The sequence below is a fragment of the Ochotona princeps genome, chromosome 29 (genome assembly GCF_030435755.1).
Source record: "Ochotona princeps isolate mOchPri1 chromosome 29, mOchPri1.hap1, whole genome shotgun sequence".
NCBI lineage: Eukaryota > Metazoa > Chordata > Mammalia > Lagomorpha > Ochotonidae > Ochotona > Ochotona princeps.
Genome location: NC_080860.1, coordinates 21,303,754 through 21,321,273, shown reverse-complemented (window position 1 = coordinate 21,321,273; position 17,520 = coordinate 21,303,754). Strand labels below are relative to the sequence as shown.

General features: G+C 43.2%; 1 protein-coding gene across 1 annotated transcript in view; it reads left to right on the top strand.

Annotated features, from left to right (window-relative positions):
- The window catches only part of LOC101527740 (contactin-associated protein-like 5), a 308,863-nt gene that overhangs the window by 135,914 nt on the left and 155,429 nt on the right, over nt 1–17,520 (top strand). Inside the window, exon 11 of the mRNA XM_058657017.1 lies at nt 14,162–14,362. Coding sequence (XP_058513000.1) covers nt 14,162–14,362 — 201 coding nt within the window. The remainder of the gene's footprint in view (nt 1–14,161; nt 14,363–17,520) is intronic.

Here is a 17,520-nt window from a genome sequence, read left to right as displayed (position 1 = left end):
CGGCGCCCATATGGGATCCCGGGGCTTTCAAGGTGAGGACTTTAGCCGCTAGGCGACACCGCCGGTCCCTGGAACATGACTTTTTGATTATATGCAGTTGCAAGATATGTATGATTTTGTATTTGCTTCCCCTGAAACATCCGTAAAAATGAAAATCAAGTTTCTGGTAGGCAGAACATCTCCTGTTGAATGGGCAGTGTTCTGATACATAGATGTAGTGATGATGTATCCATATATATGTATATGTGTGTAGCATATACATATATATGCATCGTATATACATGATGCATAATATCTTTATCTTTGGAATTTTTACATCTAATTATTTACTTCTATTTTTTTGAGAGGTTCATTTACATCGCAAAGATTTAATGTCTCCACTAAGCAAAAATGAAGTTTAAAAAAACATGCGATCATAATCCAGCAAGATGTGGAAACAGCAATCAAACGGAAGCTATTCAACTTTTAGAATAGACACAAAATCCCTAACACTATGGTAACATATGCTTTCTGTCAATTTCAATGTTTGACAGAGATCTAAAATGGTGTTTTAACAAAACTCGGTATTTGCAGTAAAACCAGATACACATGGCATCTCTTTGAATATCTCTTCTCTCTCTCTTTCATTTTAATTCACTTCATATAAAGGAGAAACTATGTCCTTTATCTCTCTGCGTTTGGTTTATTTCACTCAACATGATGTCCTTCAACTAAATGTCCAGCGTTGTTAGACATGAGTGAAGGGTGACTTGATGAGAAGTATGTTACAGTTGTCCAGGCAAGGGGACACACGGGGATGAAGAGAATGAGGAGGAAGTGAGAAAAGATTGGGAGAGGGGTCATGTTGTATTGCAGCAGGTGAAGCTGTGGAAACTGGGCAGCCCCTCGCTGAGTGCCCACTTGGGATCTGGTGCTGCTAATATGCCAGAGAACAAAGCTGAGGCTAGTGCATTTACTTGATCCCGTGCCATCCATGTGGGAAGCCCAGATGCAGTTCTGGTTGCCTAGCGTTGGCCCAGCCTTGACTTGGCATGCTGTGGCTGTTTGGTGAGCGGAGCAGTGAATACAAGATCTCTTTTGCTCCGTGTCTTTCTCTGACACTTTCAAATAAATAAATAAATCTTTGGAAGAAAAAGAGGAGAATTGGAAAAGAAAGGTCGCTGTGTCTTAAACTTTCGTTTCTGAAAACCCAGAGCTGCTCTCTGCACTTCTCAGGAGCATCCCTGGTGGCGGGGGATCCCGTAAACAATGACAGCAAGGCAGGCAGGTAAGGAGCATGGACTTTCTTTGTGTTCCTTCTGAAGTTAGGCTGAGGGGTTCGGACCCAGTTCCACATCTCTAAGATGAGCTTCTGGGCCAGGTGGGTGCGCAGCAGCGTGCTCATGTCGGATTCACTGTGAGTTTCAAATGGATGTTTCTCCCAAGTAGCTCACGAGATGCTGACAGGTGTATGTGAGCATCCCACCGACCCCTTGGCACGCTGCCCCTTGGAGGACACTAGCTCAGCTCTCCATCTGAGAGATGGTTCCTCAGCTGTCCCAAGTGGCGTCACACCTATGCCTGTCAGTTAGTTGCCTGCCACACTGTTCTGGGACAGCCACACCTGTGCATCTCAGTGACAAGCAGGCTGAACTTGAGGAGGCAAGATGCTGAGCCATGGCCCTTTACATGATGTAAAGTAGCGGCTCCCTTGTGAGAGGAAAACAGACCACTTTATGAGAGCAGTTAAGCTTATTGACAAAACAGAAGGTACACCACTGCAAACTTGATCATGCACACAGGAACTTCTCTGTCTCTCTCTCTCTCTCTCTCTCTCTCTCTCACACACACACACACTGTTCATTCTTTACGTTGCAGTTTTCTGAAGAATCCTAACATTCTGGGGTGTACTGATGCTGGGTGTTCACACCCCGCTGTTGTGACACTGATCACATTAATGGGTCTACTTTTATACACTTACTGAGTGAAGCGAAATGCAAATCTACCTCTGAGAAATAACTGCCAAAGTGAAGGTGCATTTCTATATATATATATTTTTTAATTTTCCCATTCTTCATGATTTCTCTTGGATTCGGACTCTGCCCTGTGAAATCAGTAACAGCAGGGAATCACCCTTAATGTTTAATGAAGTTAGACTTGAGTCACTCCCACCTGTGATTGCAGGTACAACCTAGATTCACCTCCTGCTCCCTGGCTTCATGACTGCCTGGCTGCCTGGCCTCTCCTCCTCCCATTAAAATGCGGAGGGGAGGAGAACAAAAGAAAACTTCAGAAATGTTGTGCAGCAATAAAACTGAAAGATATGCTTGTTTTACTGCCAATGTTTTTTCATGCTACATATCTTCTATATATTTTACGATACCATTATGCATGCATTTAAAAAAATGTGTTCGGCCTGGTGTGGTACCAAGGTAAGCGCTGCCTATGCTCCAGCATCCAATACGGGTGCCAGCATGCATGCTGGCTGTACCACTTCCAATCCAACTCCTTGCTTATAGCCTGCAAAAGCAGCGGAGGCTGGCCCAAGTCCTTGGAGCCATGCACCCACATGGTGAATGTGGAAAGAAATCCTAGCTCCTCACTTCAACTGGCCCACTTCCAGCCATTGCAGCCATCTGGGGCTAAACCAGTAGATAGAAATATCTCTCTGTCTCACGTTCTTTCTCTGTAATGTTCCCTTTCTAATAAAAATAAGTAAATCTTTTTATTAAAAATGAATGGTATAAAAAAACGGCATGGACTTGGAAAATGTAATTTTACACCAGATAATGCTGCTACTTGGCAAATCCACGTCTCTTATCTGAATGACTGGTTTGGGCTGAGATATTTTGTGTCCAATGTTGCGCTTGCTAATATACCATAAGAACAGTGTCTTAGTCTCTAAGTACGTAGTTCCCTTTTACTCAAGTGGATGTAAAGATGAAATCTCTGTTCCTGGTTCTGTATGTCCTAACGTTGGCTGTTAGGTAGCATTTCAAGAGGAAATAAACCAGTGAATGGAAATTCCGCCCACCTCTGCTAATCCCATCCCATTGCTTTTCAAATAAACCAATCAACCTTTAAAATAAAATTTTACACCCAAATAAACTCATATTAATTCTATTTCCCATAAACTTTTAAAGTCTCTCTCATAATCACCCTAGCCAAAAAAGACAACCACCTTCTATCATCAACGGTAAGGTTCTCCCCATTTCTATAGCTGCTGTGGGATTTCAGGCTCTGGGGGTCTGTAGGGTGCATTTCTCGGGAGAAACTTCTAACACACATAGAGAAGAATTAACTGGAAGAAGCTGCCTGACAAGATCTTCCTTAGAACTTGACATATACACCCATTCTCTTCGGTTTCCATTTCTAATATTAACGGGACACCTTGTCAACATGTAAAACTGTATTTCCCAGCTGCGCACTGATTACATATCGATATAAAAATATGGCTTATCTAGGAATACTAGCAAAACACATTTTTCCTAGCTGGAGGGACGCAATGCCAGTTTCACAGGCAGACCTATAAAATTGGCATTGGATCCCTCTAGCTTGAAAAATCACCTAGTATTGCAAAGAATTTGCAAGGAACATTTAACCAGATACCTAAGACAGAACGTGTGTTGTTCTTCTCAAACAGCTCATAATCCTTTTGCATGCCACCTTACTTATCACCCTAGCTGTTATGATGCTGTTGCTCACCCTAGGCTGATGTCTCTGTTTTCATTAAAGCCCGTCGAAGCATGCATAATGGAGGGGGTTGAGAAGCTGTAATTGAAGTCTGCCCCAAATTCCTGCACATAATTGTGCAGCATCATTGCAGGTAATAGATTATCTTCCCAGCTATTGACAGAAAGGAAGGAGAGTCCATGAGGTTCTCACATCTAGAGCAGTGGTGGCGGATTGCCTCTGGGGTACAGACACATCTTCCAGAGCAAGGCAGTGTGAGTCATTGAGGACACAGGACCGGGCCACTCAGTTGACCATTTATTTCTCCCGGACAGCTAATGTTTGGAGATTGTATCTTGTGGCAAAATAGGAAGAATGTACTACCTGTGTGTTGTGTTTATGTGATCAAAGTCCAGCCTGCTGTTTTCCTGTTCCGTAGCAATCCCATGTTTGGCACCTTCCTTCCCCACGCTACGGCTCACAGAAGAACAAGCTGTGCTCACATGCCCGCTTTTGTTGGTTATTGACATCTGAGTTGCCATCAGCTGTAGCAGTAACATGTTGAAAATGTGTCACATGATTACAGGCTGCGATAAAATCATGTTTCATTATCCACAGGATATCAAGCCAGTGCGACATGCTTCACTGTGAACTAGCTGAAATTACTGACGCATTAGAGAGGCTAATAAGTTATAGAAACAAGATAACAAATTATAGCCCTCCATGTCGAAGGCTCTGGTTTGTATACAGCGCCTCTTATCAGAGTGGTAAGGCAAACGTAGGGGCCAAGGACAGACCACTCCTTAGTATTTTCACTGATTTGCATCAACCATCCCTGTGACCAGGCAGTCATGAACCACTGAGAGTATTAAATGGTGCTGATACAATCTGTGCACTTTACAGACTTCCTAATTGTGTGCCTTTGCACCCCAGCTCATCATTCAGCCCACAGATACAGGGATCCTGTGCAACTATGGATCAGGTCACGCTTCCCCATCTCATCCACCCCCACCTGAATTCAGGCAAGTACTTCATCCTTGGATTCCAAGTTTTGAAGAGCATGGTGCAGACTGATGAGTTGATTTGAGTCAATTAAAATTCTTGGAGCAACACTGGGGCGTATCGCGGTCTCTGAATAGCATACTGTTTGTCATGGTGATTGTAGGGGGGCCATGGACAGGACTCTCAGTCTTCATCCCTTGGTGTTTGTCTCTGCCAATAGAGGGTGAGGATAATGGCTCTGGGGAGTTGTGTGTTCTCAGTGAGTCAGCACAAGTAGTGTATGGAGAGCAACTGCCACACAGCGGACAGAAAGGGACTGAGGTCCTTTCCTGAGGGTTCTTCCCCTCTGCTAGGACACCTGTCTCCTGTCACCAAGGAGAGCGGCTCAGCAACTGTGCCTCTTTCCCGGTGGAGACTCTTGCCTCGGTCATCTACACTGTGGCTCATGAGTGCTTGAAACCATTGCAGCAGTAACGTGTATTGTCCTTTGCACTGGAAGGGGATAGTTTGCTTTCTGTAAATAAACTCCATTCCTTGGGGATTGCAACAGCAATTGGATGCTTCAGAGAAAGATGGTTTTGGCTAAGTGCCTATCTCCATGTTTGATACGTTTTGCTATTGATCAAAGTGTGACAACCACAAAGGGGTTTTCTGAAAGCTTATCTCTTGGGGAGAAGTTTGGAGGAGGATGGGCTTATGATGAAGGCGTGAGCTTTAAGAATTCTCTCTGGGCAAGTAGCAGACAGCATGATCTGTTGCAATGGGCCATTAAGTGAAACTGCTAAGTCATAAAGCGACAGCATTACCCTGAAATTAAGGCATTGTCATGTGTGAATTGCCAAGAATTAACAACGGCCACTTAAAGAAATTCCTTTTACACACTCATTTAGTGGAGCCTGATAACACGAGGCTCCGGAGGTGGAAATGGGATTTTCATTCCCATAGCTTCCCTTGATTCATTCACTCACTGACTTCCTGAAGTCCTTATTCCTCTTTCTTCGCTTGTTACTTCTCTCATTACCTCACTCATTCATCCAATCAGCTGTTCAGAAAGTAAGCCATTGAGATGAGCTTTCTAGCAGTGGACTGGGTTAGACACAGAGGTTCCCCCTTAACCTCAAGCAACAGGGATTACAGGAGCACTCAGATGATGGTGTCCATGGTGTAGCAGAATGAGTTGAGAGATGGTGTGGGAACAGTACAGAGGGGTGCAGTTAAGGCACGTTTCAGAGCCTGGGAGATGGTTGGAGAAGCTGCCCTCCACGCTGAGTTTTGACATCAGTAACATTCATTTAGCAACGAGTAGTGTGAGGAAACAGGCATGATATCCTGCATTCGTGCCACTATGCAGTTTTACCAGAGGCCCTGGAGAGTGCTTTGCAAGACAAAGCACTGAATTCTTCTCTGGTTTTTCAAGATTCACCTAACTTATTGGAAAGGAATTGACAGATTGACAGAGATACAGAGAGAAAGCGCTCCCATCCACTGGTTCACTCTTCAAGTGGCTGCAATGGTCAGAACTGAGATAATCTGGCACCGGGAGCTTCTTCCAGGTCTCCCACGTGGCTATAAGAGCCCCAGGCTTTGAGCCATTCTCTATTACTTTCCCATATTTCCTCCCAATTTGGTAATAGTCCGAAAATTTGCACTATTTTGATATTTTTGGGTCTTATTTCTCCAGTTCTGCATTTTTCTACATTGTAGCTGCCATTTATCCTTCCCTACAGAAGAGTTCTTCTTTTTCACCCTGTCTTCACATTCCTTTCTGCCACCAGACTCAAAAAACATATACTGTTTTTTAAAAATTTATTTATTTTTATTGGAAAGGCAGATATACAGAGAGGAGGAGAAGCAGAGAGGAAGACCTTCCATCCAATGCTTCACTCCCCAAGTGACAGCAATGGCCGGAGTTGAGCCAGTCTGAAGCCAGAAGCCAAGAGCCAGGAACCTCCTCCAGGTCTCCCATGCGGGTGCAGGATCCCAAGGCTTTGGGTCATCCTCGACTGCTTTCCCAGGCCACAAGCAGGGAGCTGGATGGGAAGCAGCGCCACTCGGATTGGAACCAGCACCTAAATGGGATCCCAGTACGCTCAAGTCGAGGACTTCAGCCGTTAGGCCACAGTGCCGGGCCCAACACTTGATTTTCAAGTCTTAATGCTGTTGTAGCATTCTGGTTTTCTATTCAGGTAATCCCTCTACTAGCTTTTCATTGTCCATTTAATCCTGCTTCCCTCTGGTTGTCGTGGGATTCCATCAATCCTGCAGCATGCCACTGCGTTCTATCAACAGGTGTTTGTCAATGTCACCTGCAATTTTCCTGCACTAGTCTAGGCTGTTTTTTGTAAAGACACCTTGTTCCTTCCTGCAGCTTGGCTGTTTTCTATTTGTAAATCAAGGTCTAGGTTTAAGTTTTGGATAGAGGTGGCACTTGTGTGAGATAGCTAAATTATGAACTCATAGTGTCTTTCCTGCTAACTACATTGTTATCCAATATCACCCGATCATTCTCTCTGCTACATTCATCTTCTCTTATCACAAGAACTTGCCCTGGCAGTACCAAAATATTTATGAACGGAATGATTTTAGAACTACAATCACTAGTGGCAGTGCAAATAACAAATACAATTGAAGAATCCCCCAAGTTTTAAGTTTTGTTCATAGAAGATATTTGACTGGCGTGTACACTCAGCTGTAAAAAGAAATTTTGAAGTTATTGGAAATATTATTTCCCCCTTTTCTGGTTGTCTTACTAATTTAATGCATACTCAACCTTTTGTCTCTGTTTAGCATTTAACTTCATACTCTCCAATCATTATACTATTCTAATAATCATCATAAGTATTTTAATTACATCTTGACTGAAATATTTACACTTTACAAAAATTAGTTCAGCATACTATTATGTAACCACTAGTTGACCAGAAATGTTATTTATTTATTTGTTTATTGATTTATTTATTTTGCTTCTATTACTTCCTCCCACTGCACACACCTCCTCTGGATAACCAATCCACATTATTAGTACCTCTCTTTCCTGTTTTTATATTACATGGCATGTCACATACACTGGTGCATCAGCACCCTTATCTTGTCATCTTGCAACATAGTAAAAATCACCACCCATCAGTTTACGAACACCTTATATATTGTCTATTACAATTTCATTGCTCTTCAATATGTCAGTTAACTGCTGCTTGTACCATCACACATCTATTAATGGGTCTTGGTTTCCAATATTCTGTTTCGTGCAACAGATAACTATGGCAGCCCAAAGAATTGCAAGTACACAGTTTAACACCCTATCCTATCCTTTCTCACTTTCCTGATGATTTCACGAGCTTTCCCTGTGCAGGAGTAAAAGTCCTGGTGGTCTGTTGAGTGTTTAGCTGAGTACTAAGCGTGTATCTGCTGCTGCAGGTGTTAGGTACCCAGGGCATGCAAGAGACTGGCTCTTTGTTGTGCTTGCCTTATAGAAGGTGTCTCTGTAATGGGCTTGCTGGGCTAGCACTTGAGTGAAACAGTCACGGGACACTGGTAAGCTAGGAAGGCTGTCCCCTGATGGAACAGTAGTACTCTAGCAATGCCATCTGTAATACGAGGAGCTCCAGAGTGGAGATAGCAACAGAAATGAAGATGAGTAATTCCGCTCTTCTCTTGGAGTTTCTGGCCAACCTCCTCCAATAAAAGAATGTAAGCTCCCAGCAAATAGAGTAAAGAAACTGACCCAGTCACGCACAGGGAAGGCAGGAGGAACAAATGATACTAGTAACCATGTTGTCCGTGGTCTGGAACAAAGGCCCTTGGAGGTCATAGTCTTCCGAATTTTGCAGGGCTCCTTCAATGCTCTTAACAACATGATGTCAACTGTTACCCATGCACTTGCATCCCAGGTCCTGGGTGACACACTCCTGCAGCTTGTCCCCGTTAGTCTACACCCTAAGACACGGGACATTTACATTTGGAGATCACAGAGGAGGGAAAGCACGAATAGCCTGTTCCACACCATTCAGCAAGTAAAAAGCACTTCCAGCGGTTGACATTGGATCTGTTTCCATTCTCACCCCTAGCTTCAGGATGAACCAAACCCGGGGTGGACATTCTGGTGAGTAGGTCCCATATCAGCACTGAGCCAGTGCCACCAACATGGGAGACCAATATGGAGCTCCAAACTCCCAGCTTCTGACTGACTCAGTTACAACCCCACCCCAGCAGTTATAGCCATTTGGTCAGAGAACCATGTATTCCAATTCTGGGAATATAGCCAAAAGAAATGAAAGCTGCATATGAGAAATGGATGTGTAATCCTATATTTACAGCAGCACAATCTACAATAGCAAAGACACGGAAACAACTCAGATACATGTAAAAGAGAAGTGGATAAAAGAAACTGTGGTACATCTATTCTATGGAATACTACTCAGCCAGTAAAAAATAATGAAATTCTACTAATTGTAACTAAAGAGTCCCAAATAGAGACCTGTAGGCTCAATGAAATAGGCCAATCCCAAAAGAATAAATATATCCTTTCTTTGATATTAAGCAACCTTCATACAAAATACAAATACAATGGCCCTTTCAATATTGACTGTGAAGTATCTCAGGGAGTTGTATATTTTTGTTTTTATTTTTGTTCATTCAAAACACTTTTGTTTTATTAATTTCCTCACTGACTCGCAGCTCAGCTAATAGCATCATTTGCTTCAGGAAGGTGTTTAATTTTCGTTTTCATTTCTTCAGCGACACATTGCTGAAGCACAGCATGTTATTTAACTTCATTTTGTTGCACATTTTCTGTTCCTCTCTGTTTTTGATTTTGTTTTATGGCTTTTCATTAAGACAATATATAGTAACTGTGTGGTAGAGACTGTCATATCCAGATGTGAGGATACAATGCAGTATGCATCTCTACTTCCAAACCAAAGATGGACTTTCAGTGGAACTATTTAATGTGTCTTGATGATAGGATGTTGGACTCTGCCATTCATTGTCCATGCCTACTGTGTCAGGCACACTTAAGTAGCAGAATGATGGACTTATGACTGATTGTCAAGGTTACCCTATTGCAATGACTAGGGGACCATCATTTGGTGGGGTGTGATTTGGGGAGAAGAGAAGAAAAATCCCAGAGCCTGTGGGAACTGTGTCATAGAATAATAAAATAAATACGTTTTTTAATAGAAGATTGGAAGATTCTCTCTCTCTCTCTCTCTCTCTCTCTCTCTCTCTCTCTCTCTCTCTTTCTCTCTTTCTTCTTCTTCTTCTTCTTCAGTTAGTTAAAGGGATCCCAAATGCATAGGATCATGTGCAAAGTACCACGCTTCCCTCCCAAACGATAGAACATTCGGCAGGGAACTAATCCTGTCATCAATTTGGAAGCAAAGCAATAATGAGAAAGAGAAATACCCATCTGAAATGGCATACAAGCCAGTAAGGGCTGTAGGGAGGGGTCAGCGTAAATCAGGGTCACGTGCAATGCCTGGAAGCCGGCGGGCTGTGGGCGGTAATGGCTGCCCCGAGCGTAGGGTGGGCAAGTACTTGTGTGCACTGGACGCTCCCTAAGAGCCTTGCACGGACTGCCTGCCTGGGATGTGTGGTCAGGACAATGGCCCCCACGGGGACTCTAAGCCTTTTATAGGTGTTGGAAATAGCTTTACACTAGTTGTCTCCCGTCCTTTTCAAGGTGTGGGGAAGGAGGAGGAGGAAGTGGGATGGACCTCCACCCTCCCCGGCACAGGTTCCCAGAAGCGTGTCTATTCCTGAAATGGTGTCTTCAGAAGCTCCCTGGATGAATACAACTGGAGGACATGGGGCGGCTATATGGACCAAACGTTGCCCAGAGCTGGCCTCTCAGCCCCGTGTTTGCTTTATTTACTTCCATTTATCTGAAAGACAGAGACCCAGGGACATCTTTCACCTACTGATTCTCTACCCCTAATGTCTGCAGTAGCTAAAGCTAGGCTGAGTCAGGTGCCAGGAACACAGTCTGAGTCTTTTGCCCAAGCATAGTAAGAGAAAATCACAACTTTTTTTTTTTTTTTTTTTTTTTGCCTCTGCCATATCCTGTAGCAGAGATTCTTCTGTGGCCCGTTTTCTACTCTCTTTTGTTTGTTCTTTCTTCTGAGAGGTGATCCCCATGGCAACCGATGAAAGAATTTGCAGCATCTGTAATTATAATTAATAAAAATAATGATCATGATAATAACACCAATCAAATGTAATGAGGGAAGGAAAATTGAGTTGTGGGTCTGTGTGTAAACAGATTCCACCTTTGGAAATAGGAACTGGAGGATCTGCGTGGGTCACCTGGAGACCCAGGACCAAGAATGGTAGATGTACCTCTCCTGGGATGACAACCGGGGTGGGTTCTACTTGGGGGAGGGGGATACAGAATACTCCAGAATTCACTGAGCCAGCTAGTCTGCTTTTATTTTATAATGCTATTGTTGCTGTGTGCTTGAGCTTTGATCTTAACTTTTGGGATTTCTTCATTGAATTTTGGATCATGACATAACCCATACATAGAGGATATGTTTTGGAAATACCAAAACTAAAAATCTTGTAAGAATACAAAAGGTGGATGAGTGAATCATGTATCCTGATGAGGTATTCTGGATACTCTAAGGTGCTCAATGCCCGGCTAGGGTCTGGGACTTGCAGGGTAATCAGTTCTGTATGTGTCATGTGAAACTGTGCCTGCCTTTGGTATGCCTGACCCCAGTAGGCTCTGGTAGCTCCTCCTTCCTTGTCTGGAATTCCCACAGCATGTATAAGACACTTGCCACTCTTGGGTACACAGCTTTCTCTACAAAACCATGGCAAGCTTTTGCAGCGGTTGGGCAGTGTCTTTTTCTCCTAAGTGTGTATAGAGTTCATGGTCACATGTTTAAGCACACTTTTTTTTTATCCTTAAAGATCTCATAGCTTTGGAGAAATAGGCTTGAAATCAAAACATCATCATGCAATCTGGGGAAGAAATATTGATATACGTGACAGCAGGTGGTTATATGTGTGAAACAATGCTTTAGATCTTCATCATGTCTGTACTCTGATGACCCACAGCTTCTGTCTCCTTGCTGAGCGATGGACTGGATCTGAATTGTAAGAGCATTCAGCCTCATACTAACTCACTGAACTGAATTCAACGCTTTAAAGCAAATATTTAAGCATAGAACTGTAACCTCAACTAACCAGGAGATTTAGTGAAGTGGCCCTATTTCCCCCGCTAAATTAACAATGAGCAGGTCACAACCTAATCAAAATTCTCCAAAGGCGGTCCTCTCTTAAGTACAGAGATTTGGTCATGGGTTAATCCATAGCTTTGAGCAGGTAGAGAAATGAGATTTTTTTCTCATCAAGGAAATAAAAGATGGGGTACAGCAGAAAAAAAATAATAAATAGGATGACCTGCCTGAATAAAAAAAAAGGCAGTTTTAAATGGTGACTTTTTATTCCAAATTTCAGGGTCCACAGGTATTAAGAGAAAAATCTGTTGAAAAAAAATTTCAGGAAATTCCCATATACCTAGGAGGTTTTCCAAACTGAGAACTGAGCAAGATGCTAATGGTTTACTGTTTACTGCAGCAGGTGTATTAGGAGAAATTGCCATGCACCATGTATTCTTTAAAGGTTGCATTTAGGGAACATTACACAGGAGCAGGGAGAGACACAGAGATCTTGCATCCGCTGGTTCACTCCTGAAATGGCTGTATCAATTGGAGCCAGGCTGGTCTGAAACCAGCAGCTTCCTCCACATTTCCCTCATGGATCCAGGGCGCCAAAAGCTTGAAGCATCTTCTGCTACATTTCCAGGCACATTAGCCAGGAGCAGGATTAGAAGTAGAGCAGCCAGGAATCAAACTGGTGTCCACATGGGAAGCCAGCATCGCAGTTGGCGACTTTACCCATTACATGACAGCACCTGTCCACTGTATGTTTTAACTTTTCAAAACGTACTCCCTCATTACTCCAAAGTCTCCAAAGAATGATGTTCTCAGGTTGTCATTTGTTTTTAAGCTGCATTTTTTTGAAATGCAGATTTTTCAGAGAGAAAAAGAGCATGAATGAGAAAGAGAGAGAGCCTTCATCTGCCAATTCACTCCCCAGATGGCTGCCACATCTGCACTGAATAAAGACAGAGTCAGGTGCCAGCATTCTTAGATGACAAAAGCTTTTCCAGTCTTCACATGGCCTCTTCGCTTGAAGTTTAGAATTAAACCGCATGTCCAATTTCAATAAAAACCTTATCACAGATTATTTTTAGAGATGTCTTGCCTTGTGTCTTCATCGTCTTCATTTTCTGCATTAGCAGCCCTGCCATGATGCTGGTGGTAGGACTACCATCCTGCTTTTGTTGTCATTGCTGTTGTATTGTTAACTGAGCTTTAAAAGGTGAAGTGACTCCAACGAGTTTATTGTTGGCTGGAATAGGTTTCAAGAATGGACTCTCCAGCTTTAAACACATGTTCTTCTCTCTTCTTGCCTTTCAAGGGTAAATCATGTCCTTCCATCTAACTTAGAGGTCTCCTTGCTTTCAGGAGTCTCACATAATACTTAATGCATTTGCTTTCCCGATGGGAAACGATCATTGGGAGAAGAAATCATTTTCACAGCTGCTGTTAACTGCATTACCAATACAGCATGGATTGCACAATGATAACCTTGGCAATGATTCAACTTGTGCAGATGCATTCTGTGTGCTGTGCGTTGTATCCAACATGATACCTATGGATCTCTGAGAAAACCAATCGTATTGACGAGAAATTGTGCCAGTGGCTAGAAGCAACCAACTGCCTTGGTTAACATCCTGCTTGGGTTCCTCAGTGACTGCCTGACCTTGGATGAGATGCGTCTTGCTCATGCATATTTCCCTCATTTTGATGTGACAATGTTGATGCCCTATATCGTCCATAGCTCTACACCGAAGGATTCAACCAAGCTAGGATTGAAAGTATTTCAGAAAACAAACACAAACAAACAAGAACAAACCTTGTGGCTGTGCTGAGCACGTGAGGACAGTTTTTAGTTATTCCCTGCAACAATACAATAGGTTTCCTAGCACTTACATGGTACCAAGTATCATATGCAATCTAATGATGACTTGAAGTATGTAAGAAGATGTATACAAGCACTGTATCATTACATGTAAGGGACATGAACTTTTGCAGATTGGGACACCCACTGTGGTCCTGGAAGGAAGCCCGCGCCCTTAAAGATACCTGGGGAGAACTGTGTTGTCTGTTTTGAATGAGACAATGATTACATTTTCAGTGCAATCATGGACATCGCGTGCCTAGCATAAAATTGTGGAATAAGAATTCCCAAGATTGTTACTAACTCTCATACTAATTCCAGGAGGAACAGAATTTCTGGAGTCCTCTTCTTTGCATAAATGAAGCGCTGGAGAAGTGACTAGCAGTCCTCCTGCTGAGTGACCCATCACACTGCTGGCATGCCCCTCTTCCTGCCTCCCGATTAAACTCTCTTGCTTGGTCTTGTGTTGTCTGTGCAGAGGACAAGATCTGGACGTCCGTGCAACACAACCATACGGAGCTGACACGTGTGGAGAGGACAAGTCCTGAGAAGTCCCACACCATAGCCTTGGACTATGGCGGCAGCATGGAGCAGCTGGAGGCCCTGATCGACGGCTCAGAGCACTGCGAGCAGGAGGTGTCTTATCACTGCAGGAGGTCTCGCCTGGTCAACACAGCAGGTAAGGCTTGGCCTGGCCGTGATGTTCCGTAAAGATCCTGCGGTCTGAACTTTCACAGTCAGGTGCTTGGCAGGAAGGGGAGCTCGTGACAGTTGCTCACTGTGCAGTGCAAACATAGGCAGCAGGAAGCCGAGTGTGTTCAGTGCTGGCTCTTCAGTTTAATTCTGCATCCCCTGAAGACAGAATCATGACAGTGGTCATTCTTGCCCTTCTTTTTTTTTTTTTTCTTTTTTTTTTCATTATTTATTATTTTTACTTCATTAATTACATTGTATTATGTGACACAGTTACATAGGTACTTGGGTTCTCCCCACCCCTCCCCAAACCCTCCCACCATGGTGGATTCCTCCACCTTGTTGCATAACCACAGCTCAAGTTCAGTTGAGATTCCCCCATTGCAAGCGTATACCAAACACAGAGTCCAGCATCTTATTGTCCAGTCAAGTTCAACGGCTTCTTAGGTATACCCTCTCTGGTCTGAAGACAGAGCCAGCAGAGTATCATCCCAGTCGATTGAAAGCTCCAACATACCATCAGCAAAAATTTACATCATTATGGAATTAATTGACATAGTAATGAGTAACCAATATGTTAAAAGTAAATGCGAGTTCCCAGTCACCTTCTGTGACCACCTCACCTACACTTCAATTTTAGTTTATACACAACATATAACATTCATAACATAACATGTTATACATAACATCATATCATCTTAAATTAAGGTAAACATGTGGTATTTAACCTTTTGGGATTGGCTTATTTCCCTTAGCATTATGGTTTCCAGTTTGGCCCATTTAGCCACAAAGAACTGCATTTTGTTTTTTTTAATAGCTGAGTAGTATTCCATGGAGTAGATGAACCATAGCTTTCTTATCCAATCCTCTGTTGATGGGCATTTTGGTTGCTTCCATGTTTTTGCAATTACTGATTGTGCTGCTATGAGCATAGGAGTGCGTGTTGGTTTCTCATAAAACAATTGTTCTGGATATATTCCTAGGAGTGCTATTGCCGGATCATACGGTATGTTGAATTTGAGTTGTTTGAATGTTCTCCATACTGATTTCCATAGAGGCTGTACCAGCCTGCAGCCCCACCAGCAGTAGAGTAGGGTTCCCTTTTCCCCTGCAACCTCGCCAACAAGTGTTGTTGGTGCTTTTATTCATGTGGGCCAGTCTTACTGGCGTTAGGTGGTACCTCACTGATGTTTTAATTTGGATTTCCCTTATTGCCAGGGAACTTGAGCATTTTTTCATATGTTTATTTGCCATTTGGGTGGTCATTTTTGCCCTTCTTAAACAGGGAGCTCTGAACCAAAAATATAGCATCTTCTTGATGATTCAAGATCATCCTTGTGGAAAACAGCCAACATCCTCTCCTTGGATTCATTTTTTTCTTAAGATTTATTTATTTAATTATTTTTATTGGAAAGTCAGAAATACAGAGTAGAGGCGAGACAGCGAGGAAGATCTTCTGTCCAATGATTCACTCCCCAAGCAGCCGCAATGGCCAGAGCTGAGTCGATCTGAAGCCAAAAGCCAGTAGCCTCCTCTGGCTCTCTCACTCGGGTGCAGCGTCCCAAGGCTTTGGGCCGTCGTTGACTGCTTTTCCAAGCTTTCAGCAGGGAGTTGGATGGGAAGCAGGGCCATCAGAATTAGAGCCAGTGCCCATATGGGATCCCGGTACTGGAAAGGCAAGGACTTTAGCCACTAGGCGACCGTGCCGGGCCCTCTTCTTGGATTCAGCAATGCTCAAAGGACTGGTTAGATCAGAGGGAATTATCAATGTTTTTTTTTCCCCCCAAAATTCCCTGCATTATTCAATGTGTGAGTTACTCAGCTCTCCCTGCTCCGAGGCTGTCAAGCTTCTTCATGCTGCTCTCGGCACACCTCTCAGGGTATCCGTCTCCAGCAGCTGCCCTTGCACTCTTCATTAAATGACTTCTAACTTTCTTTTTTCCCCTAAAATTCTAGCTTTCTTTTTTTCCCCCCTCCAAAGATCTGCTGTTTAGCAAGGAAAATTGGGGGTGAGGGAAAGAGAGAGAGAAAGCTCTTCGATCCAGTGGTTTATTTTCCAAATGGCCCCACAGTTGATGCTAGTCCAGCTCCAAAGCAACAGCCAGGATCTCTTTGGATCTCTCACATTAGTGGTAGCGATCCAAGAATTCCAGCTACTTCTTTCCCAGGCCCCTTAGCTGGAAGCTGGGTTGGAAGTGGAGCAGCCAGGACATGAAGTGATATTCTGATATCGGATGCTGGCATTGGAAATGGCTGCTTAGCTCACCGAGTTACAACTCTGGCTTCATTGATTATTATATATACATATATATAATTGATTATATATATAAAATACATATATATACATATATATAATTGATTATATATATATAAAATCTATGCACTGAGTTTGGTGTCAAATGGAATATGTTAACTCCATGAGATTTACTTTAGAATATGTATCCTGTGATATTAATTTCATTACTTTTTTTCTCTCTACATGCATTTTTTTCCACAGCAGGTGTCCTAAATTCCCTGAGCAAGCATTTTACAGATTTATATATTTATTTTGAAAATATTATGGAGACAGAGGGGGAGAAGGGAGATTTTCAATTCACTGGTTCACTCCTCAGATGGTTGCAATAGGAAGCCTTGGGCCAGGCTCAAGCTAGGAGCCAGGAGTGTCGTCTGTTGGTCTCACATGTTGGTGACAGGGACCAAAAAGCTTGGGCCATTTTCCATTACTTTTTCCTAGGCCATCTGTTGGGAAGTTGAGCTGTGGGGACACAAACTAGAGCCCCTATGAAATGCACGGCAGGCAAATATTTAAGAGAAGGAGAAGCCAAAGAGAGAGAAATGAGAAAAGAGAAGAAGAGAATGAGGGAGCACCTGCTTAATGATTCATTCCCTCAATGCTGGCAATGGATGAGTTTTGGGGAAAAGCCAAGCCAGGTCTCCTGTGTGAATGGCAGGGCCTCAGGTACCTGCTTGTCATCAACAGAAGGAAGAGGAAGGGAAGGAAGGAAGGGAACTGGAGGGGAGGAGAAGGAAACAAGGAGGGAAATAATACAGGCAGGTTCAGGTACTCAACGATTCTTCTGTCCCGGAAATCAAGTGGTGTGTAACACACTCCTATCAAGCATGGCAGCTTAACATGACAATATT